Source organism: Quercus robur, chromosome 9 (genome assembly GCF_932294415.1).
Source record: "Quercus robur chromosome 9, dhQueRobu3.1, whole genome shotgun sequence".
NCBI lineage: Eukaryota > Viridiplantae > Streptophyta > Magnoliopsida > Fagales > Fagaceae > Quercus > Quercus robur.
In genome coordinates, this window is record NC_065542.1 from 22096596 (window position 1) to 22121309 (window position 24714).

At 36.7% G+C, this 24714-nt stretch overlaps 2 protein-coding genes across 4 annotated transcripts; one reads left to right on the forward strand and one right to left on the reverse strand.

Moving 5' to 3' along the window:
- Window positions 1–10834: 10834 nt before the first annotated feature.
- Window positions 10835–11932, reverse strand: LOC126700848 (uncharacterized). The gene has a single exon (XM_050399027.1). It carries the CDS (start codon window positions 11930–11932, stop codon window positions 10835–10837), a length of 1098 nt encoding a protein of 365 aa, XP_050254984.1.
- Window positions 11933–15282: 3350 nt separating this feature from the next.
- LOC126699584 (V-type proton ATPase subunit H) lies at window positions 15283–23996 on the forward strand. 3 transcript variants are annotated; one of them, XM_050397483.1, is made up of 12 exons: window positions 15283–15395; window positions 15738–15819; window positions 16775–16900; window positions 17155–17257; window positions 17330–17400; window positions 18088–18155; window positions 18269–18386; window positions 20516–20677; window positions 20830–20955; window positions 21365–21490; window positions 22700–22879; window positions 23511–23996. In XM_050397483.1, the coding sequence occupies exons 2-12, from the start codon at window positions 15790–15792 to the stop codon at window positions 23757–23759; spliced, it is 1359 nt and encodes a 452-aa protein (XP_050253440.1). In that variant the 5' UTR covers window positions 15283–15395; window positions 15738–15789; the 3' UTR covers window positions 23760–23996. The 3 variants fall into 3 exon arrangements, with proteins under 3 accessions (XP_050253440.1, XP_050253441.1, XP_050253442.1); XM_050397484.1 differs by lacking the exon at window positions 15283–15395 and adding an exon at window positions 15526–15550; XM_050397485.1 differs by lacking the exon at window positions 15283–15395 and adding an exon at window positions 15659–15681.
- Window positions 23997–24714: the final 718 nt, after the last annotated feature.

The following is a 24714-nucleotide window of genomic DNA, read 5'->3' on the forward strand; positions in this document are numbered from 1 at the left end:
TTGCTAAAATACCTTCCTTTTCTGTTACCTTTTCCCCAGCAACTCTCACTCGAAATAGTAAGAATACCTTATAGCTAAACATACCATTTTTGGCCAAATCTAGAGATGGATTCTCTAAAGATTTATTACTATTTGGGACAGATTTTGGCTGAGATTATTTGCTAAAATACCCCCTTAAACTCAGTTCTAAAAGGAACTCTTCATCAAGACCTCAAGGGGGGACACCAATGGAGAACAACTCTCACATACACTTCCCTATTCTTTCTCCCTCTAATAATTTTCTGAAGCTCTTAATGAAGTTCTAAGCTTCTGAGTTTTTTAGTTTCCAGATTAGGAACTAAACTCCTCAGCCCTTAGCTGATAAATGCCTTCATAAGCCTTCATACAATCCCAGCAGAAAATCCCAGCAACTTTGTTAAGCACACTACAATACTATTACTCTCATATACTCAGTATCTCACTCTCCATATTCTGAAAATACATATATCTTGCTACCCATAAACACATCTCCATACTCTTCTCTTACAAAATCTTTTCTCTTGGAAAGCAATCTCTATAACTTCTCCAACAGTTATAATCTTACATTTTTACTATCTTTTAACCTCCATATTTCTCATACTTCATATATCATACATATTACAAATACTATATCCCACAAAACATCTATGTCTTTACCATCTCCACACTTCTCAAGAGATGCCAAACACTCATACTAAAAGCCCTTCTCATGGAAGGCATAAACATCTATTACTAAAGCCCTTCTTCTAGAAGGCACCAAGATCTTATATCAAAACCCTTCTCTTACAAGGCACAACTACTTCTTACAAAAGCCCTTCTCTTACAAGGCACAACTACTTCTTACAAAAGCCCTTCTCTTAGAAGGCACATATACTCCATACAAAAGCTCTTCTCATGAAAGGCAACTCTATTCATGTCTTCACAACAATTAAAAGAGCATTGTCAAAGGGGAAACTCATTTAAGTGCATGATAAGAGGGGCAAGCTTAACCAGCCCCTACACACAGCTGGACATACTCTCTCTACCTCCAGTTGCACCCATTTTTCCCCTTCAATCACGAAGTTATCATGGCAAACTGCCTCTCTACCGCTGAGGTCATTCTGCTGGAATCCCATCAGCTCACAGAAGCTGTACAGTTGGGCTGCAAACCATCAGAGATAAGTGACCTTGCTTCCTTATCTTTAAATTTACATTATTGAGTATATGATTACTTCACATTTAAATACATATTACTTTATTCCAACTGCTGTTACAACTATTAACCAAGGCTTAAATTTATTTAAATGCATGATAAACTAGCCTTTACCGCTGGCATTCTGTTGGAATCCTATCAGCTCACTGATGCTGCACAGTTGGGCTATAAACCATACAAAGATAAGTGACTTTACTTCCTTATCTTTAAATTTACATTATTGAGTATATGATTACTTCACATTTAAATAGATATTACTTTATTCCAACTACTATTACAACTATTAACCAAGGCTTAAATTCATTTAGGTTGTGTTTGGTTGTCGTAAAACGTTTTCCGGAAAATATGCTAATTTCTGGAAAAGGAAAATATTTTTGTGTGTTTGGTTGCATTTCAAAAAATTTTCCGGAAAATATTTTCTAATGTTTGGAAAAGAAGAAAGGAAAACACAAATCCAGACACAAGCCACAACCCAGAAAACACATCCAGAAAACCCGATCGCGTTCGCGAGATCGCGATCTCGCCGGCGCGATCTCGCGAAGGCAAGATCGCGCGAAGGCGAGATCACGATCAACGTCGCAATCTCGCGTTCGCGAGATCGCGGTCGACGCTTCGCGATCTCGCGCCGTCGATCGCAATCGACGCTTCGCGAGATCGCGATTGACGGCGCGATCTTGCGAAGCGTCGATCGCCGTCGTCGGACTGCTCTTATCCTCTCGCGCGCGTGGACTGGAGCTCGGACTGGAGATCGGCGCGGACTGGAGCTCGGACTGGTCTTCTCCTCTCGCGCGCGCGCGCTCTCTCTCTCTCTCTCTCTTTTTCCAGAAATCCTTTGAAGTGAAAATGAAGGCAGAAATTCATTTCCGTGGTCAAACTGAAAATTTCGGTCAACAGGAAATCATTTTCCGGAAAATAACATTTTCCGTGACAGCCAAACGCATGCATTTTCCGGAAATTGATTTCTGAAATTGGTTTGAAGCCGATTCAAACGCAGCCTTAAATGCATGATAAACTAGCTTTTACCGCTGGCATTCTGCTGGAATCCTATCAGCTCACTGATACTGCACAGCTGAGCTATAAACCATACAAAAATAAGTGACTGTACTTCCTTATCTTTAAATTTACATTATTGAGTATGATTACTTCATATTTAAATACATATTACTTTATTCCAACTGCTATTACAACTATTAACCAAGGCTTAAATTCATTTAAATGCATGATAAACTAGCCTTTACCGTTGGCATTCTGCTGGAATCTTATCAGCTCACTGATGCTGCACAGCTGGGCTATAAACCATACAAAGATAAGTGACTTTGCTTCCATATCTTTAAATTTACATCATTAAGTACATGATTACTTTACTTCTGAATAAATACTATATTCCAATTGTTATTACAACTACTGATCAAAGCTATCATATCAAACGAATATTACATATTTATTCGCCTATTATCGCGATTCTTAGACTTTGGCTTTAATGATTTTATAGGCTTAAAAAATACGCCGATAGCCGTTGGATCACGTGACACAATGTTGAGTTCCGGACGCAACTCCCCAAAAAAAGAACCCAGGCCTAGTAAGGTCATCCCTCCAACGGACCACACATGGCTGGACAACCGAAAAAGGCCCCCGAACAGGTGTTAACTATGAATTCTAAAAGTTTATGGTGCAAAGTGTAATTTGAGATATTGTTTAGGCTGGCAAACATAAATGCACATAATTGTTGTGCTTGATTTATGAAATTGTCCAACTTTCAAAAAAAAAAAAAAAAAGCCATATGTTTAAATGGGGGAGAGTGGTGATTGACTTTATTTAAAAAATAATAATAATTATAATTCGATGTTGGAAGATGAGAGATTTGAATTCTAGATGTTTTTGTTAGAAACACCAAGTACCAATTACTTAAGTTACAAAACTCTTGACATGGTGATAGACAACATTGGAGATTGAAAATCATGTTGTACGTGTGTGTATGTATTTCCTGTCAATGTGTTAACAAAGCTTGTCCAATTTTTCCATAACAAACTTCATACTCTATGTGGGTAGGTAATAATTAAGCAAGGGAATTATTGTAACTTCATCTAGTTAGACTGGTACTTGAAGATCATTAGGACGCCTTTGTTGTTCCAAAAGTTGCATTGAAGGCCACATTAATCAGGATCACACTAATGCTGTGTTTGGAAGTTTTGAGAGAGAGAAGAGTAGAGGGGAGTAGAGGGAAGGAGAGTAGTAGAGAGGAGAATAAAGGGGAATGGTTATCCTTCACCTTGTTTGGATGTTTTTAAAATTAAGTAAATGGGAGGGGAATAATTAGGCTTTTTCATTTGTAATTTTGTTAATATTGTAAGGGTAATTTTGATAATTCATTTGGTCAAGTATTTTTATGCTCCACTCTTCCTCCAAATCTCTCCAATTTGGGGGAATTAAAAATGAGAGGTTGGAAGTAGTTCAAACCCCTCCAAATCCCTCCCCCTCATTCCTTAAAAAAACATCCAAATAAGGTAATTAAATTACTCTCTTTCCTTCTACTCTACTCCCCCTCCTTTCCCCAACATCCAAACATAACATAATTGTTCCAACACACCCCCCCCCCCCCCCCAAACAAAACTAAAGCCATCCTCCTAGCATTAAAAGTAATGTGGTATGTTCCTTGATGAATTAATTATAACTAAAAAGTAGGGGATTATGCCATGAAAATTTTATAGTCCATGTTTTTACTATATGTGTTTATATGTTTAATAATGCTCATAGTAAACTCAGATTTAATACTTGTTTACAAAAAGAATGCATTGATTCAGAAACAAACTTTGAAAGATTACAATATGACAACCCTTAGAAACTCATTGTTGATATGCTATGAACTTTAGCCTAGTAAGGCAAAAGAGAGATTCACTAATAAAAGCATGATTCATTTTTGTAAACACATAAACAATTTTGTGTGTGATAGCCTTATAGACTAACAACCCAGACCACAAGGGGACTAAGTTCCTTGTAGATTGGAAACCTAGGCCGTGGGGGGTTTAATTCCATGTAGACATGGCGATTTCCATGCCACAATGAGATATTTGTATGCTTTGTAGACATGGCACCCCAAGCCATGAGGGGACCTCTGGATCTTTGTAAACATGGCACCCAGGTCATGAGAGGCTATGTTTTCGGATACAGTATAGTTACATGTTCCAAGTAGTTTTATTATATTATGCAACAATTTGAGTATGAGATATACTTTTCTTTAGAACAATTTAGGGAACATAGGTAGGCATTAAACACTCATAAAATTCACCCTCCACATATTCTCTTTTCATCCCTAAGTTGAGCTTCAGATTGCTTATCACCACCCACCACGGTGTCGTGCTCTATTTGTGCATGAACTAGTAGTATTGGACTTCAACTAGAGCTTCTAATCCCTTATCCATACTTCCTAAATCAGCCAAGAGCTTATTTGGGCCTCCTATTTTGCCTTAATTCGACCTCTAGTATAGGAGACGCCTATAACTAAATGCAAGATTTGACTAAAATCTCTCAAATCATCCTCTTAACATTTTTTTTCCTTTTTACTTAGGAAGCAATAACCATTTAAACAGTAACATGGCTTTTTCATCCATAATGCAAAACAAGTGGTGAAGGGTGCATGAAACATAAGGCTTCAAGGTTCTGTCTCTTAAAACTCTAAGGGGTTCTAGGTATGGAATAATTAAACTTTTGAGAGATTATAAGTGGAAATTCAAGAAAATTAAAGGTTGATGCAAAATGATTCAAACCAATATTTGAGACAGGCAGATGTGCTAGATGGAAAATAACAAGTTTAAGATCAACTATAGTAAAGGACTAATTGTATAGTATATAGGGATCAAAATCCAAAGTAATTCCAAACTCGTTATAAAAAGGAAAAAGTCTAACAAGATTTATTTATTACACAAGGAGGATCAAAGATGGCAACTAAATAAGCAGCGCTAGTGACATTCAGATAGATATATTGTAACGTTCTTTAGTGACAATTTTTTACCATCAGGATCACTTAATTATGGATGAAAATCATAGCTCAACTAGTATGTCTAAGTCTCACTGGAAATCAAAGGGACTTGTTGGGAAGGTCTGTCACATAATTTGAAGTAGAGTGTTGTTTTTCAACAGGGATCTACCAAGGCTCCAAGATCTGATAGAACCCCAATTCTATTAGTAGTTTTGTGATATGACTGCCAATGATGTTTACTCAACTATAGCTATTTCTTCCATATAGGTGAACTTCTTAGAGCTTTAAATCAAAACTTATACTACTTTGATTCCTTAAGTTAAATCTCCTGAGCTCTCTTAATTCAATGGGTTTAATCTTTGATAATGTTATGACATCTAATAAAATTTGTAATTTTCTTACAAAAAGAATAATAAGGAGAGATAGGGCTACGATGCTTTAGAGGTTGACATGAACAAAGCATATAAAAGGGTAAGTTAAAGTTTTCTATAAATTGTTTTAATTTGGGTAATCTTCACTGAAAGTACTCCTATACTAAAATGATTATCCAATATGTTATAATAGCATTTTAATCAATGGTAGTCTTGATGTCATTATCACTCATATAGTTTTCACTAAGGCAATCCTCTGTCACTCTATCTCTCTCAACTTAGTGCAAATGTCCCATCCCATAAAATGACACAAGGAGGGGAGCAAAATGTTTGTATAGGGTTAAAGGTAGGAAAGAGGGTTCAATAATATTAGCTCAATGCTACTCCCAAATGGTACTGTGAGCTACTAGGACAGTAAATAGACTATAACAAGTTTGAAATATGTTTTGGTTCGAATATTCCTTCCTATCTTAAGGAGGAAGTGGCAACCTCTCATGGAGTCCAACTTGTGGAGTCATACGGGAAGCAGTATTTGGGTTTCCAACTAGAGTTCTCTAATACAAAGTGGCTTCTTTTCAATACACTACTAGCAAGGTTTCCTCCAAGCTACAAGAATAGAGAGCAACAATTCTCTCTGAAGTTGGTAGATTGATGCATTTTAAATAAGTTCCCTTGCACATATTTTCTTACTTCAAGGCAAGGTTGTTAATTCGTTTCGGCGCCCGTTTTGGATTGTTAATTAAAACAAAATATTTCAGTTTTAATATATATTGATGTTATTTGGAGTTAACATTATATATATATATATATATATAATGGTCAAAATGCTACAATGTTTACTCTGGTAAAATCCCAATTATTGTATTACTTGACCCCCACAAATGATGATGCTTTTGAAAAGAAGATTCTTCATGATTTTAGTCACCTCATGGTTACTTTCGGCACAATTTGGATCTTTGGACTGGAGACCCAGACAAAGCCTTTGCTCCTGCTGATTTGAGTCAAAAAGTGAAATATATATATATATATATATATAGTTTAGGTCTCGTAGTTAGTAGTTACCTTGCACTTGTAAGTGTTTCGAGTTATTTTAGTTAATTCATGCTTGTATTGAAAGACATTTCAAGTTATATTCAGTCAAGTAATATTTAGTTATATTTCTGCATTTAAATTTCAATTATTTATCTTTTCAGCTAATCATCTTATTTTATCTTCCTATTCCATATCTAGTTATATTTAGTTTAAAAAAGTTTACTTCCTATCAAGAAAGCATGGGTGTGCCATTTTGGCTAGTGCACCTGAGTTAGATTGGTGTGGATGCAGTTGTATGCGCATCCATTGACGATTTTTTTTCCCAATGTGGCTCGATTTGGTCCGAAATAGGACCCGCTTTGGGTCCGAAATTGGACTTGATATGGGCCAAAATATTTATTAAAATTAATTTTATTAGTTGAGTTAACTAAAACTCACAATTATTTATTCACTTTATTATATACTATTGCTCTTAAATTGATATATGTTTATCATTATATGAAAAAAAAAATACTTAGCAATATATAGAAAATAAAAATAAAATATATTTAATAATTAATTAATAAACATATCCCGCCTCATCCGCGTCCTACTTTTTAAAAAATTGCTGTGTCACCACACTGCACTCAAACCCAAATCTGTACCCATACTTCCTAGCTTCCTATTCTATATCTAGTTTCTCATCAATTTATCCTCTTACTCCGGTATTCATGGTGAGCGTTTGGATTCAACTTAATCCAGCGTTTTCAATCTGTGTTTGCGTTTTGCTGAAGCTGGGACCCACGTGCACTGGAGGAAACGCAAGGCTGTTGAGAAACGCAAGTTTTCAGCCGCACTATTTGACCAAGTCAACCGTAAACAGTGCACCCGTGCACTGTTCACGGACCCACAAATTCCACTTTTCAGCAACTTTTTTATTAAAAATGGGTCCCACGGCACTATTCACACATTTAAAAATTATTTTGTTACAGTATTTTCAGTTTCAACAAAAATAAACTCAATCCAAACGGACCCATTTGTTGAGAGCCAAGTTACTTGAATGTGCGCGTCCTTGGAACTACTCCTTGAGCTTTTTGCTAAAGCACGAACATTTAAACTTGCTTTTATACATTTGTAATCAATTCTATAAATTAAGGCTAGGTGTTAGAAGGTGTCGACCACCTTCTGACATATTAACTCATGTAGTTTTGATATTAAAAGTTTTTTTTTTTTTTTTTTTTTTTTTTTGAGAATCAAAACTGTGAAACTTCATTAAGGTAGGCTCTCAAAGTCAGCCAAAAATACAGATGCAAGGTCTGGTGGTACTTCTTCCATCCAGACGGACATATTAGGAGTTATAAATGCTCTCCTTGCGAGTGAATGTGCTAATTTGTTACAATGTCTCTTAACAAAAGATAAGGTCGCTCTAGAGAATTGAGACAGCAGGAATAGAATATCAGCAGCAATGTTTCCGTAGTGAGTTAGCTGGCTGCCACCACTCTTCAGATTCTTCATAAGGAGTTCGGAATCTCCTTCCAATGTTATATCGTCGAAACCAAGCTCCAAAGCAAATTCTAAAGCTCTTCTTGCCGCCAGCGCCTCTACCTCGATGACTGATACTGGCAGAGGTATTTGTTGAGTCAAGGATGCCATAACCAGCCCGGCATCATTATGGATCACCACGCCTACCCCTGCCTGATCTCTTTCAGCAAATGTCGCGCCGTCGAAATTGATCTTGAAGCCGTTAGTTTCAGGTGCAGTCCAATGGGTTGTTTTTCGTCCATGGGGGTGCGAAGATGGCACAATGGTAGTTTCAGACCCCTCTATGCGTTCCTGGGCAAACTCCAACACTTTGTCTAGTGGTAAGGCTGGTTTGCCGAGTCGAAGGTTGTTTCGCCTATTCCACAATGTCCAAATGACAGTTGCAAACAGCTCCGGTTCTCTGTTTCCTGCAAAAATAAAGTCAAACACGTCAATAAAAGAGGAGCACGCAGAGAGCGTGCCATGGTTCCACTTTGGCCGTTTGCACCACAGGGGCATCAGTTCTGGGCAGTGCAGTAAGGCATGCACGGCGTCTTCTTGGTGCAATTTACAACGATCACAGGTGGCTGTGGCAGTGATCTTACGGCGAACCAGATTCGCTTTTGTAGGTAATGATTCCTTGCAAGCTCTCCAGGTCAGATGTTTCACTTTATTTGGGACATTGAGGCCCCAAATCTTCTTCCATAAAGGCTTTAAGGTGTCGTTCTCAGACGGACCAGGTTGCTTGCCCAGTTGTTCCTCATGCAGAAATTTGTATCCGGATTTTACAGAGTAAACACCATCCGGGTTGAAGGGCCAAATCAATACATCTTCCTGAATTGTCCTGCATAGGGGAATATTTTTTATTATACTTGCTTCAAAAGGATAGAACATTTGCTCTAAGACCTCCTCCCTCCATATTTTCTGCCCGTGGTCGATCAAGTCACTGACCAGAACTATGTCACTGTCTTCAATCCTTGGTGACAGCAGCTTCGGATTTGCTTTGCAAGGCAGCCAATTTTCCCCCCAAATGTGGACTGAGTTCCCTGTCCCAATTCTCCACCTACTCCCCTTTTTAATTACATCTCTTCCCCTCATAATACTCCGCCATGCGTACGAAGCATTAGCAGGTATTTTGGCCTCCATCACTGATGTTGTGGGGAAGAATTTTGCTTTAAAAACACGGTAGAATAAGGAGGTTTTGTCATGCAGCAGCCTCCAAGTGTGCTTTGCCAAGAGTGCATCGTTAAAAAGGGAGAGATTCTTAAAACCCATACCACCTTGAGTTTTAGGTTTACACAAATCTTGCCACCTAACCCAGTGCACCTTCCGATTATCCCCTCTTTGACCCCAAAAAAATCTGCATATCATCATCTCAATCTCATGGCAAAGTGTTGATGGGAGCTTAAAGCAAGCCATGGTATAGGATGGGAGGGCTTGTGCCACAGCCTTAATTAAAATCTCTCTCCCCGCTTGGCTAAGGAGTTTAGCTTCCCATCCTTGAATTTTTTTCCAAACCCTCTGTTTGATGTATGTGAAGCTCTCCTTCTTATTATGGCCAACAAGAGAAGGAAGGCCCAGGTATTTTTCATACTGTTGAACCACCGGAACCCCAAGCATCTCCTTTATGGCCAATTGGGTTTCATCTGAGGTTGACCTACTAAAGAAGAGGGTGGTCTTTGCTCTATTTATCTGCTGCCCTGTTGCTCTTTCATAACTGGCCAAAATATTAAGTAAACTTTGGCATTCCTCAATTTTGGCCCTGCAGAAGACGAGGCTATCATCAGCAAACAGGAGGTGTGTTAGCTTAGGCCCATTGCGACAAAGTGAGACTCCTCTAATCTCTCCATTATTGGCTGCATTACGAATCAACCCATGTAAACCCTCCGTACACATGAGGAAAAGGTAGGGAGACAGTGGATCGCCTTGCCTTAGTCCTCTAGTTGGAGTGATGTGACCATGGGGTTCTCCATTGATTAGTACAGAATATAAGGCTGTGGTGATGCACGCCATCATGAGTTTCACCCACTTATCATGGAAACCCAACTGCACCAGAACTTTCTCCATATAAGCCCACTCTACCCGATCATAAGCTTTGCTCATGTCGAGCTTCAAAGCCATAAAGCCCGACTTCCCCTTGGTATGGTTCCTCATGTAGTGCAATGTTTCAAAGGCCACAAGAATATTATCAGATATCAACCGTTCAGACATAAAGGCACTTTGGTGCTCTGAGATAATCTGAGGCAAAACATCTTGCAAACGGTTTGTTAGAACTTTAGCAAAAATTCTATATAACACGTTACTCAAGCTTATGGGTCTAAACTCAGACACAAATTTCGGGTTCTTCACCTTAGGGATCAAAGTAATAAAAGAGTGGCAAAGTGCAGGAGGTAAAACTCCCGAATTTAAAAAATGCAGGATGGAATGTGACACATCAGAGCCAAGCAAAGACCAATAATTCTGGTAAAATAGAGGGGGCATACCATCCGGGCCGGGTGCTTTCAGAGGGGCCATTTGTTTCAAAGCAACTTCCACTTCTTCAATTGTGAATTCTGCCACCAGCTTTTCATTCATCTCATTTGTCACCACTTGAGGAATCAAGTCAACCACCTCCTCAAAATTGCTAGGATTTGCCGAGGTGAAGAGGTTTTGATAGAAATCCACAATAGTGGCATTTACTTGAGCTTGCTGAGTGCACCATCTACCTGAAGCATCATGCAATTGTGTAATATAATTTCTTCTTCTTCACTGTGAGGCTTTGCTATGGAAAAATCTAGTATTTCGATCTCCATCCTTGAGCCACAAAACCTTTGATCTTTGTCTCCACATTTTTGCTTCTTTATCAAGGAGAATATTCACCTCACCCTCCAACCATTTCATGCGCCTAGAATCCCCAGTCCGAACGGCCCACTGTTCTGCTTCCTTCAATTGCTTCTTTTTTTTCTCCAATTCTTTTCGAACACAACCAAAACTCTTCCTACTCCAACGGGTCAACTCCTGCCCACATCTATCTATCTTTGTTAACACTCTAGTGTCCCATGGCTCAGGAGAATTGTCACTCCAAACAGCCTCAATGGTCTCACTACACCCCTTATCAGTCATCCACATATGCTCGAACCTGAAAGGTTTTTGGAAGCTACAATCCATACCTTCAGGTGAAATACACAGTGCCTTATGATCAGAAGCCGTTCCATCTAAATGCAAAACTTTTGTACCCGGGAACATTGAGAACCATTCGTTTGTGGCCAAGGCACGATCAAGTCTCTCCCAAACTGTAAACTCTGCGTAGTGTTTGTGCCATGTAAAAGGAAAGCCAACAAATTTTAAATCCATAAAGCTACATTCATCAAGAGCGTCACGAAACAATTGCATTTGGTGATGGGGTCTTGGTCGACCCCCCTGTTTTTCAGCTTGACTTGTAATCTCATTAAAGTCTCCGGCGCACAACCAAGGGGCTGATCCCCTAGTTTTCAGAGTCCTCAATTTTGCCCAAGCCTCATGTCTCTTATGTGTATCAGGTTCCCCATAGAATCTAGTAAATCTCCACTCTTTTTCAGAATTTTTGTGAATAGTAGTGTCAATGTGGTTCTTGGAGAGAGTTTCAATTTCCAAGGGAAAACCTTCTTTCCAAAAAATTGCTAACCCGCCTCCTTTATTAATCCGGGGAACTTCAAATAAAATTTTGAATTGAATCCTACGTTGAACTTGTTCTAGCCTAGCTTTGTCTGTCCATATCTCGGCTAAAAACACGACAGAGGGATCTTTTGCCCACACCCAATCTGCAAGCTGATCTTCTGTACGTGGGTTCCCAAGCCCACGACAGTTCCATACTAAAAGACTCATTGCTCCTGGCAGGGCTGGGGACCAGCCTCTGCCAATATCTGTAATTCAACTTCATCAACCTGTGAAACCACGGCTCTCCTCTTTGGTAACTCAGATTGGTGTTTATAATCAGGTAGGGTCCTTTTTGTGCCACATGAAGCAAGATGGCACGGCTTCTGTTCTACCTCAGCTCTAGGCATACGTTTCCAGGTTGGTCTATTTGTGGTATTTGATGAAGTCGGGGTCAGGGTAGGAATGTTTGGGATGGATGGGTTCAGGTCGTGGTCATCTTTTGTGGTTACAGTGTTTTGTATGGGCTGGTTAGATGTCTGCTGCGGGTTGTGTCCATGTGGTGTGGTTAAAGTGTTTGGGTTGGGCTGGTCGAAGGTCTGCTGTGGTTTGTGAGCCTCAGGTGTTAAATTGGTGGGCCGTTTAGGAGCATGATGTGGGTTATGGGGAGTATTTGGGCTATGTGTATCAGGTATAAGGGGCTTAAGTGTATCCGGTAAGTGTGTGTTGGCAACGTTTGGTGTGGGTAGATCAAATTTCCTGAGATCGCGGTCAATGTCTTCAATGTGTTTTTCAAAAGAGTCCTCAGGTATTAATGAATGCACTAAACACGGGCTTAAATGGGGGCGAACAATGTTATGTGTACCTGAAAGGAAAGAATCTTCAGTGTTTGTAACGGTTGGAGAAATTCCGTGACTGTCGCTTGCCATATTGAGGTTGACCGTGTTTGGGGATTCTGTGGCCGCCGCCCTCCATGGCTCACCGGTCTTCCTCTGTGCATGTAAAGTGGCTTTCTTCGTTGCATAAAATCCCGGTACAGACACCACAGATTTTCGACTTCCAGTCATTGGCGAGGCCCTTATCCATGGTCCGAACTCCCTGTTTGATTCTTCAAGTGTGCCGTCACTCTCTATCCATCGCTCACAATCTCTATCATTGTGTGTGAGGCAACCACACCAATAACAAATGTTAGGAAGACGTTCGTACCTGAACGAGACCCACATCTCCTTATAATCGTCAAGAGTTATCACCCTTCCCCGGCACAAGGGCTGTGAGATGTCTACCAACACCCTAACACGCATGAATCCACCACACTCCTCTGTCTTCGAGTTTGATTGATTCTGTACTACACCTGCTGTCTCGCATAACCCCTCCGCCACAGATGGATTCATGAACTTTATTGGTATTCCATGCACTTGAATCCAGAAAGGGGTGAGATTGAAGTCCATTAGTTGCACATCACTAACTCCATCGTATCTACGTAACACCATAAGGTGTTTGTCAAAGCTCCATGGTTCATTTGCTAGTATATTGTCCACTTCGGTTTTGTTATCGAACGTGAATAAGACCACGTGGTTCCCAAGGTGCTTAATTTTAAAGCCATTTTTGGATCGCCACAGGGGGGTAAAGGTGGTTGCAATGGCGTCAATGTTCAAAGCTCGCTTTGTAAGGAACTTTGCAGCTATGATGAAAACTGAATTGGCCATGTCATTGTGTAGTCTAAACTTGGGGCCTTCCCTGTGCGAGATAGACAAACCATCCCATTGTTTTGTGAGATCTTCCATCAGAGGTAGATTGAGTGTTTCCCCAAAAAAAACCCCAGAGAAAAAAAAAAACCCTACTAGCCTTAGAGTAACCTTGTTACCCTAAGGAAACCAAAAACACCTCTGAAAAGGGATTTCAAAATATTAGGGTCATGGAGACTCTGCTTGTTCTGGTTTGTTATTTACAACAAAATATATCATTACTAATGTATTCCAATGTTGTTTGGGGGTTACTATTATATCTTAAATAAATAAAAAATGGTTTATACATATTTAACACATGAAATAAATTAAGATAATAAATGATGATAGGAAGGAAGAGGAGGGGGAAAAAAGAATGATGAGAGTTTATAGAGTTTGTCCTGGCCAAGAAAGAGGGAGGAGACAGTAATGAAAAGGGAGAAATTTAAAAAAAATAAAAAAATAAAAAGAGAGAAAAATTAAATACAAAATTAAGATAGATTGCATTTTGCCCGACACTCAAATTCCGGCCAATATTGACTGAAATGATCACTTGAAGCAAATGAAAAGATCCAAAATGATCTGAAATATTTTCAAGGTGGAAAAGAGGGCAGGGCAGGGCCGCAGGGGGAGGGGTTAAAAATGCATTGCATTACCAGTGAATAATTTACATTTAGAAATTGCAATAATGAAAAAGCATAGTATTGGAAGGGGATTTAGAAGTTTTTTTTGATGCTCTCATTGAAATTTCAAACGTAGTGAGTGGCTGGTTGTGCAGCTAAAAATCTTTTGCTTTTTGTAATTTTTGTTGGGTGAAATGGTAAGCAGATGGAATAGCGGTTGTAGCCCATGCTTTGTGTAAGTTTGCCTTAAGAATGCCCTCATTTTTTTTTTTTTTTTTGGGTTGTAATAGTTTCACCCTTTCTGCTTTGGTTCTGGAAGCTTAGAGGAATGACGTTCTTTTGTGTTCTTGAGTAATGTTTATTTGAATTATAAAAACCAAAAGAGCAATGACATAACTCTACAAAATTATAGGGGTCTCCCCCATTCAAATAAACATTTTCAACGTATATCTCTTGCAAAATTTGCCAACTCAAAGTGTGAGCCTAATATAACACATGCTCAACATGTGAAAGTCCAGGTAGTGCCAATTTTTATGTCAATAATAATAATAATAATAATACACCATTATTTGTCGGCTAGTCAATGAAGATATTTGTCCCCTAGCTAATCACCTACATGGTAAAATTGCCCACTCACTGTATCAAAAACTATATTATTAAAATAAATAATAATAAAAAGGCAAAAAAGGAAGGTTCCTTCGAGAGCTTGTTAAGTTTTGTGTTGGATTAATAGATGCTTTTAGACATTTGTCTATTAATTATTTTGAAAATATTTTTATACTAATTTCATAAATCATATTAAGTATGTGTTTGGTTCCAAATTAAAAAATCAGATTATTTTACTATTAAGTTTATTTTTCCTATTATTCATGGTTCCACTGCACTTTTTAGTACTATTTATGAGTTTTACTGTACTATTTTAGTTAACTTTTACTTTCATCTACCGTACTTTCAATAAAAATTTTTCAGTTTTAACAAAATAAGCGAATTCAAATGGACCCTAAATATAAAAAAAATTAAAAAAATTTATTTTTATTTTTCTGTAAAAATATTTCTAAACTAATATATGTTAATTTTATTCATGGTAATTACAGTATTATATTTTGGTGGATAAAGCCATGCAAAGAGGGTAATACCAATGAAGCTCAAAACTAATACCACGTGTCGTACAATTACTGGGCCACACCACAATTTTACAAAAACAAATTAGAGAGAATATTACCAAATTGTCCTTCAATTTTCTTCCCAAAACCAATCGATTTGTATCTTGAAGAAGAAAAAAAGAAACTCCTCTCACGAGCCCGGAACCAAAAAAAAAAAAAAAAACACCACCACACAAAGACACAGGTAAGCTGTCGATCCCAATCTCTCTCTCTCTCTAATCATTTCACTGAATTCGTAGAAATTCAAATTCAAACTCATCAAAATGACCTTGTCAATTTTATTTTTCTAGTGAATCTGGGAGGAATTTGAATCACATTTCCGCTTTGCTAGATTTGAAAGTTTGTTCTCAATTTTCCCAATCCCCAAATCTCTGCATTTGTCACTGAAATTTATTGAATTCATTTTCAGATTTGATTTGTGGTGTTTTTTGTTGATCAATGATCTGTGGTACTCTAAATTCCAATTAACTGTATGGACGCTTTGCTTGAAGCTCTTTTTATTAAGAATAATTATTTTGGTGTTTAGGTGTTGGAATTGGTGAAGTTGTGGTATAATTCCAAGTGGGTATTCAGTAATTATGGACCAAGCTGAGTTAAACACAGAACAGGTTGGTGATCCACTCTGCTTTTTGTTTTTTTGGGTAAATTAATTTTTTTTTTTTTAAATTTGATTTGAAGTGGGATTTACTTGTTTTCCAATTGGGTTTTCTTATTTGTATCAATGTGTACTTGTTTTGGATCATGGCATTTTGTAATTTATTGGATGAACACTGGAATTGGATTTAGTATAAAAAGGTATATGAGAAAGATTTGCTTATGAAGCACTGGTTCAAACTTTCACATTGTTGTAAGAAATTGGAACTGGTTAAAAAGTCTTGTTGTGATTGGTACTTATTTCACATTTGGATTATGTAAATTTTTAACCAAAATGAACAATTGAAAGAAAGTTTGTATTTTTTATTTTGTTTAATTACACAAGTGTCAAAATAAGAAAAGAGAACAAAATTATATTAGAAAGTATGAAGTGCAGATGTATGAAATTTAAAACAAGTGGAAAAGATGAAGAAGTGGCGTGACATTTTAAGCTGCGTATTGTTAAGAAACATTTATCCTGTTTTACATAATGGTATTATTATGATATGCAATTTTATAAGTGTCAATATCTTATTTGGAAAAAACAAAAAGTTCTGTAAACCTTATACAATTGAAGAATATTCTAATTTGAATGAGACCTGATGGAAAAAAATAAGAGGAAAGTGAAGGATCAGATAAAGGGACCTTGATTTAGTTTGAAATCAATTCCTTGAAAAACAGATATTCCTCCTCAGAATGAGAAAGTTGCAGAATAAAATTTCTTGACCTGTTTACCCTTGAATTTTTTTTTATTTTTTATTTTTATATATTTTTAATTGTTGATCATGTAATCCTTTGTGGTGTTGCAACCATAGTTCCCTGCTCCATATAGAATTTAATTTATTAATCTAATATGAACATTTCGTTATCTACATAAGTTGATTAGGTAAAGATATCTGCTTGGATTAACTTATGCTTCCATTTGTCTAGGTCTTGAAGAGGGACATTCCATGGGAGACGTACATGACAACTAAGCTCATCTCAGGAACAAGCCTTCAGCTGCTAAGGCGTTATGATAATAGACCAGAAAGCTATAGAGCACAACTTCTGGATGATGTAATGTTTCATTGCTGTCATGATTTTTGAAGTGGGTATTAGTTTTGCCTAATTTTATAATATTCAGAACCTTTGGACCTTCTCTTTTATCTTGTGCTTTTTAAAAATAATTTTATATTCCTCATACCTTACAACCACATTATTGTATACTTTTGATGTGTAACCATAATTTTCATTGAAAATTCTGCCTGTATCGGAGTGCAAGAATGACTTGTGTTTGCTTTACAATGATATTAACAAGTGGAATGTGGCAGGATGGTCCAGCTTATGTTCGGGTGTTTGTTAGCATTTTACGTGACATTTATAAGGAGGAAACTGTAGAATATGTTCTGGCGTTAGTTGATGAAATGCTTACAGGTAATTGGAAGATTTTGGTCTCGTATTATGTATATAATATATAAAATTAATATCATTTATTTTCTTTGACAGCAAACCCAAAAAGAGCAAGATTGTTCCATGACAAGTCTCTTGCCAGTGAAGATACTTATGAACCCTTCTTAAGTTAAGTTGTGAACTAAACGTTTTGGAGTGTTAAGCAGTATGCACTTGTGTTTATGGCTTCCCCCCCGGTGTGTGTGTTTGTGGATTATATATCAAATTACCAAATGATTTAATTGATGCATCTCTTCCAAGAATGTCATAATCAAAATTTGAGTCATGGAATATTTTCTTGTGTCAAAAGTGGTGTTTTTACTAGTTTCTTTTTCTACTTCAATTAGAGGCATTTCTTTTCTTGTTTGAGTTGGTTTTTAGCTGAATTTTCTTGTAACTAGTGCTTTCTCTTTAAGTTTCATATCATAAAGCCAACCTCCTTTCAAAGATTATTTGTAAATCTATTTGATAATTGCAATCTAAAAGAAAGAGAATCAATCGATTCTACAACAAAATGTATCTCACTATGGCCTAAAACACAAGACAGTTCAAACAAGGTTCTAAGGAAAGACAATTTCAATTGAGCAATAAAGGCATCCGCATCCTCCAAAGTATACTTGTTCCTCTCCCGCCACTCAATGGGCATAATGAAACTAAATTCCAAACAAATAAAGAAGGTTCACCAAACCAATTCCTCCATCCATAAAGTAGCTCAACAACACTCTTGGACATTTCAGTGATTGTTTGCTTTGATTGTTTTTCTTGTGTTCTTCAAGTTGATGAAATCTAAAAGGATCCAATGTTTGTTCACTTTCAGATTGCTTTGGAAGGGTAATTGGTTCATTCAAGAGAAGAGCTGTAAGATAGTTGCTTTAATAGTAAGGTAAATAAAAAGTGATCCATCTGTAAAGTGACGTGCAAATTTTCTGAAATTAACTAACGTATGCCATACTTTTTGGCTAACTGTGACTCTCTTTTGTTTTTCTGTGATTATAGTGCTAGGCCAAAAATCCAGGATGGCATAATTGCAAATGGAGAAGCCTCAAATTCAAAGAAAAAATCCACTTCTATTGATGATGTATTGCAAGCATTGGTAGAATGGCTTTGTGAACAGGTTTGCATACATCTTTTTTTTGTAGGCGGTTTGCATACATAAAGGCTCATGCTTGGGAATTTCAGTGCCTCTGTAGACTCCAATAGCATTAATTAGTTGCCTGGGCTTTGCTAATAAGAGCATTGGCCAATTTCAATTTACCTCACTGTGAAGTGCCCTAACTACAACTTACCTCTGTGACCTTTAGAAGCTAAACCAAACCTTATTGTGCTGATGGACTATGGTGATATGTCACTTTTTTTTTCCCACTTTAAAACAAAAAGGACTAGTTTTCATGCAATCCTCCAGTCACATGCCTCCAATGTTGTTGAGTGTGTTATAGTGTAAACAAGGCCTTTGTAGTATTAATGTTAATGCTAGATTTTATGATTTCACACTGGTTTGTAAAGCTTTCTTTCCTCGTTTAGTTTCAATTTTTGCTCAGAGAAGTTTTATAAGAACTTCACACATTGTGCAGCTCTAATTTTACTTGTATTGCATATGGAATTATATTCTGCCTAAGTTGATGTGGGCTTTGTTTTTTGTTTGCAAGAATGTTTGACAACAGTGGTCTTGTCTTGTTACATTCAGTTTCTGGTCTAAAGATCTAAATACTACATTCGCATTAAGAGTTTCTAAAGCATGCATTAACATTCAAGTTAAAAGACAAGTAATTGTGTAATTCTTTTTTTGATAAGTAAGTAATCGTGTAATTTTTGAACCAAAGTCTTCAATTTTTGATCTTGTGTGTCATATCTGCCGGAAATAGAAAGGTTTTGCATCCTATTATCATTAGACTACTTTAGTTTTCTTGTCTCGAGGCAGTCTAGTGTGTATAGCTTAGTTGTTCTATTGCCATTGTCCCAACCAAGGGCTCCTTGGTTTGATCCCCCATGATTGCTTATCAAAACAAAGTTTTCTTCTCCTGAGGCAATACAAAAGATAGCTATTTTGCATATTTGACAGCTTATTGATACAAGTGTAGAAATTTTTTTTTGGTAAGTAATAAACATTATTCATAAAGTAGATTACATCATGCTCATGATGATGAGCACTCCATGACCTAACAGAATTACAATTTTTTTTTTGATAAGTAACAGAATTACAAAAAATTATGGACGAAATAGAAATGATTCTATAAAATCCATAAGTATTGCTATTTGTAAGACCCCACACAAAGGACCAATCAAACAGCGTATGAATAAGCAATGCTTCCAAGATCCAACTGATCCTTATGATCCATTAATGCATGCCATCTACATATATATGTCTAAATGTCATTTGAAAAACACGAATTATCGGACATTCTTTGAGAAACTTATACCAAGGATAGCATAATGTTACATACATCAACTTGTTAATGTAGATATATGGACTTAAGTTTAAACATGTGAATTTGCAACATTTTAAAGAAAAAAGATCTTTTTTTTTTTTTTTTTCCTCCTAAAAGTAACAAGAAATTGTACTAAATACTAAGAAAAAGAGTACAACGGTTCCTGGAGACAGTTATGTAGTCTGGGTTGTATACTCAATTGTAAGAACAACCAAAGTACAAAGAATCCCTCCTCAAAGTCCACACTAAGCATGCTAGCACTAAATTCCACGCTCTATTTCTAAAAGCTCTTGGTTCTTGTCCAATATTGAAGGTAACATGTGTACTGAATCTTGCTCATGTTATATGTGAATGTAAAGAAACTCTGGAGGTGGAAATTCAAAGAAAACAGTGAAAGGCTTGAAGTTGTACAAATATTTCCAGTTGCATGTTTTTCACTCGCCCACCATTTTACTTATCAAAAAAGGAGGAAAAAAATTCCAGTAGTATGTGTATTTGGTTTGCAAATTAGGTAAATACTTGTGGATCTACTTCTTTCTATAATTTTTGGGAATAATTTTAAGTGATCCAGGAAACATTAATGCTGAAGGAAAACTTAACGTAATGAAAACTCATCAAAGTGGGCCAAAACACAACAAATTGTAAATATATAAGTAAAGTTAGTGGTATTGTCAATTGTGTCATTTTCAAGAAGTGTTTCCATCTGGCATATTCACCTCTGAATAATTCTGCATTTTATTTTTTTTATGGCTTTAATGTCAGTATAAATTAAAAGGTTTAGTCATCACCTGGTCCTGATGCCTGATGTCACATGCAGCTGAAGAAGCCTTCCCATCCTAGTCGTGGTGTCCCAACTGCCATCAGTTGCCTTGCTACGTTACTTAAGGAACCCATGGTCAGATCCTCCTTTGTTCAAGCAGATGGGGTGAAGTTGCTCATTCCTTTAATTTCTCCAGCATCCACCCAGCAATCAATTCAGGTAAGTTTTTTCTTGCTTTGGATGGCTAGAAAGTGTCAATTTTTTCCCAATAAAAATTGGTCCATCCTAGTCGTACCTTCATGCAAGCTTGGAGTTCTTGAAGTAAAAATTAACTTTAATAATCCTGAAATTACTGCTTCTCTTTGTTACAGCTTCTGTATGAAACTTGTCTCTGTGTTTGGCTTTTGTCATACTATGAACCTGCGGTTGAGTACTTGGCTACTTCAAGAGCCCTGCCTCGCCTCATAGAAGTTGTTAAGAGTTCCACAAAGGAGAAGGTAAGTTTTTGGTCTGTGGAGTTTATTTCAACTATCTTTTCTGGTTGATGTTTATAAGTTGCAGTTTACTTTTTGAGCTTTCCTATTTGCCACCTTTGGGCCAAATGGCACTTCCACTCCCCCATAAGTATGGGGTGGTTTGTGGGGACAGGGTTGCAAATCCCCTCAGGTGCATGAATATTTACCTAACATAACAATTACTACTAAAAAAAGTCTCTTCTTATTTTTTGGGGTTCAAGGAATAATATTCACTGTTGTCTGAAAAGCAGATTTCATGCATGTAATATAAGCATCTAGTTACAATTATGTACTAACTAAAAAAGATTGTTCTCTCTCTCTCTCTCTCTCTATATATATATATATATATATTATATCTGATATTAAATGTTGGCTCTCCAATTCTTGCTAGGTTGTCAGAGTTGTTGTCTTGACCCTTAGGAACTTGCTTTCCAAAGCAGCATTTGGTGCTCAAATGATAGACCATGGTCTGCCACAAATTGTTCAAAGCTTGAAAGCACAAGCATGGAGTGATGAGGTGAGAGAATTATGTCTGCTGTGGTCTTCCATTGAATTTAAAATTTGCTATTATGAATCTATTAAACAATCAACTATTACAGTATTACCTTGACTCTAATAAGTATCAATTGGTAGAAGAATTCATCATTATCATCAATATTGCTGTCCAACAGTCCATGAACAAAGCTTGTAAATTGTGTACTTAACTAGACCCAGTTCCTTATACCCTGTACTTGGCTTAAGCTACAATATTTTTTCTCTGCTACTGTCTCTATATAGGGCAATTGTTTTGTGTAAAAAATGGGACAATTTTTTTTTCCTTCCCCTTCTAAACATGCATTCTTATCCGCATTTCTTTGACTTTGTTACAATTTGAATTAAATTTCTCTTTTTCTTTTGCTGGGACAGTAATTGGTTCTAGTTGCACATCACCAAATCAATTTATAGGCATCTTTGCCCCAATTATAAGCTCAGAATGCTACCTTTTATTACCTATCAAAAAAAAAAAAAAAAACACAATTGCGGGCATATTTTCATTTCATCTATAATTGTGTTACTTTTCATTCATTTGGACACCCTCTTCTTTTATGCTCATCATATTATGACCATGTTATTGGTTGGTAGCCAGTATTCTGTACCTTGAAACTTGATTCAAGTCTACAGATCTCATAAGTTTCTCTAATTAAATAGTATTTGATTGCACAGAGTCAGAATGTGCTTCTTAACTATTCTCATACTAAAAATTGAAATAAGGATCTACCTTTTACCAAATAAATATGAAAGTCGGATACTACCATGATTAGTTGTGCTAATGTGGGAAATTTGAATTATGATGTCCAGGGTGTCATCATGGTAACTTTGATGGGATGGTCTCAATTTTGATGCTATTAGTGATTATTTACTTTTCTGCATTTTGCTGAACTGTTACAAAATCTTATTACATTTGTTATTAACTAGGTAATGGATTCTTTTCTTGTCATATTCTAAATCTATTGTGTAGTGTTCTTTACTGCTATCATTCATTTTGGTATTGGATTCAAGATCATGACATGACTTTATGAATTCTTAGCATGAGTCATTTCATTTGCATGGAGAAAATACTAATTGCTAAGACTAAGAGAATTGTGAGATGACCAACATCTGTGCCTGAGTCATAATCTTAATTCTTATACACAATGATGTTATCTATGGTGCTCTTTTCTTCTAATTTATTTGAAATATTTCATAGGACCTGTTGGAGGCTCTGAATCAACTAGAGGAAGGGCTGAAGGACAAGATTAAGAAGTTGAGTTCCTTTGATAAGTACAAGCAAGAAGTCCTCCTCGGTCAACTTGACTGGTCTCCTATGCACAAAGATAACTTGTTTTGGCGTGATAACATTAAGAACTTTGAAGAGAATGATTTCCAGGTACTTAAGGTTCCCTTGCCCAATTTTTACCTTTCTGAAAGCAGCTAGTAAGTACTAAACAATTTTTTTACTGATAGTTTACCTTTTGGTATGTTATATCCTGGGGCATCCAATACTTCAACAATCTATATTGTCCAATGGATCTGCCAAAAACGTAAACCCTAACCTTTTCTTGTCACTAGTGGCTTTGGGACCCCTTCTTGAACCTCGATTTGAACCAATATTCGCTGGTAGATATGTTGAACACAGGCAAACATACATCATCACACTCAGTGAATGGTATGTGGACACACTATGTGATGCTGTATGGAGTGAAAACACCATATACCATCTCCAAACACACACAATCACTCACTTGGTATTGATTTTTTGTGATTTTTGTTATACCATTATTTCTTTGGATGGTATATGGTACTTTTTTTTAAAATGGTTAGTGTGCAAATAGTTTCTGACCAACTTCCCCATAGTTCTGGCCACTGAGTTACAGAGCATAAATACAATTTCATTAAAGAAAAGCATGAGGTTGTATGGCACTTTTAGAATTGAGATTTTATTTTATGATTGCTCTCTCAGTTTGACAATTCAGTCCAACAACAAAAGTTTAGTGCTAATGTATGATCTTCTGTTACAGATTTTGAGGGTCCTCATTACAATTTTGGATACATCAAATGATCCAAGGACTCTGGCTGTTGCTTGCTACGATCTCTCACAGTTCATCCAGCATCATCCGGCTGGGCGGATCATTGTGACAGACCTCAAGGCCAAGGAAAGGGTGATGAAATTAATGAACCATGAGACTCCTGAGGTTACCAAAAACGCCCTGCTCTGTATTCAACGGCTTTTCCTGGGTGCCAAGTATGCAAGCTTTTTGCAGGTTTAGTTCAGTTTTCTTGGGGAATAATGGTGTATATTTCTGAGCCCATATACTCTTGAGTATTTTGGCTCCCGTATCATATATGGTTCATTTGTTGTTGTTTGAGTAATTTATCATCTAGCGCCCTTCTCTTGTCAGAGATTTCAGTTGTGGAAGAGTTTGAAGAATTAATTTGTTCTCCTATACAGTGGAATATTATTTTTAGGCATAATATTAAATAAAAAAGTTTAGTTTTTGGTTTCATTTTCGTTATGCATTTTTGTGTGTGCATGATTGTAAGGTCATGAGTTACAAAGTTGCAGTAGAGAAAGTTTTTATATGATGTCCCTAATTTGGTTGGGAGACAGACTTGAAATTATTAGAGGCTAGTTGAGGACATGCCGAAATGCACGATAATTTTTTTATTTTGGCTGAAAGGAAAAGCACAAGTTTAGCAATGTACCTCCATCACTCCCTTCCAATATGCCAATTTCCAAAGAAACTTCGAGGCAAAGATGGGAGGGGACCATGTCTTTACCAGGACATAATTTTGCATCAACTATTTAAGGAATCTCTCTTGGATGGACTCATATGTTCATTGCTAGTAATTTTATTTTATTTTTCTATTTGAAAATTTGATGGTTACAATGGAGGATGGAGATTTAAACCTGGATGTTAGTTGTTTGAAATTTTATGAAGGTTCAACTTACCTGCAAAAAGCTTATGGGCTTTATTTATTTGTTTCTTTGTTTCTTTGTTTGGATTACGTGCTTTCAAATGAGTAAATAAGATACGAGTCAATTTGTTTAGTTGTTGTAATTTATCATCACTCATCAGAGTTCTTGTTGCAATTATTAACTAGAAATTGCTTTGCTTTTCTACTTAACTGTTTGGTTTAGATTTTTTCAGGTAGATAAATGTTAAAATTAATTAAATACATTTTCGTAACTCAATAATAAGATAATAATGAAAATCATAAGAT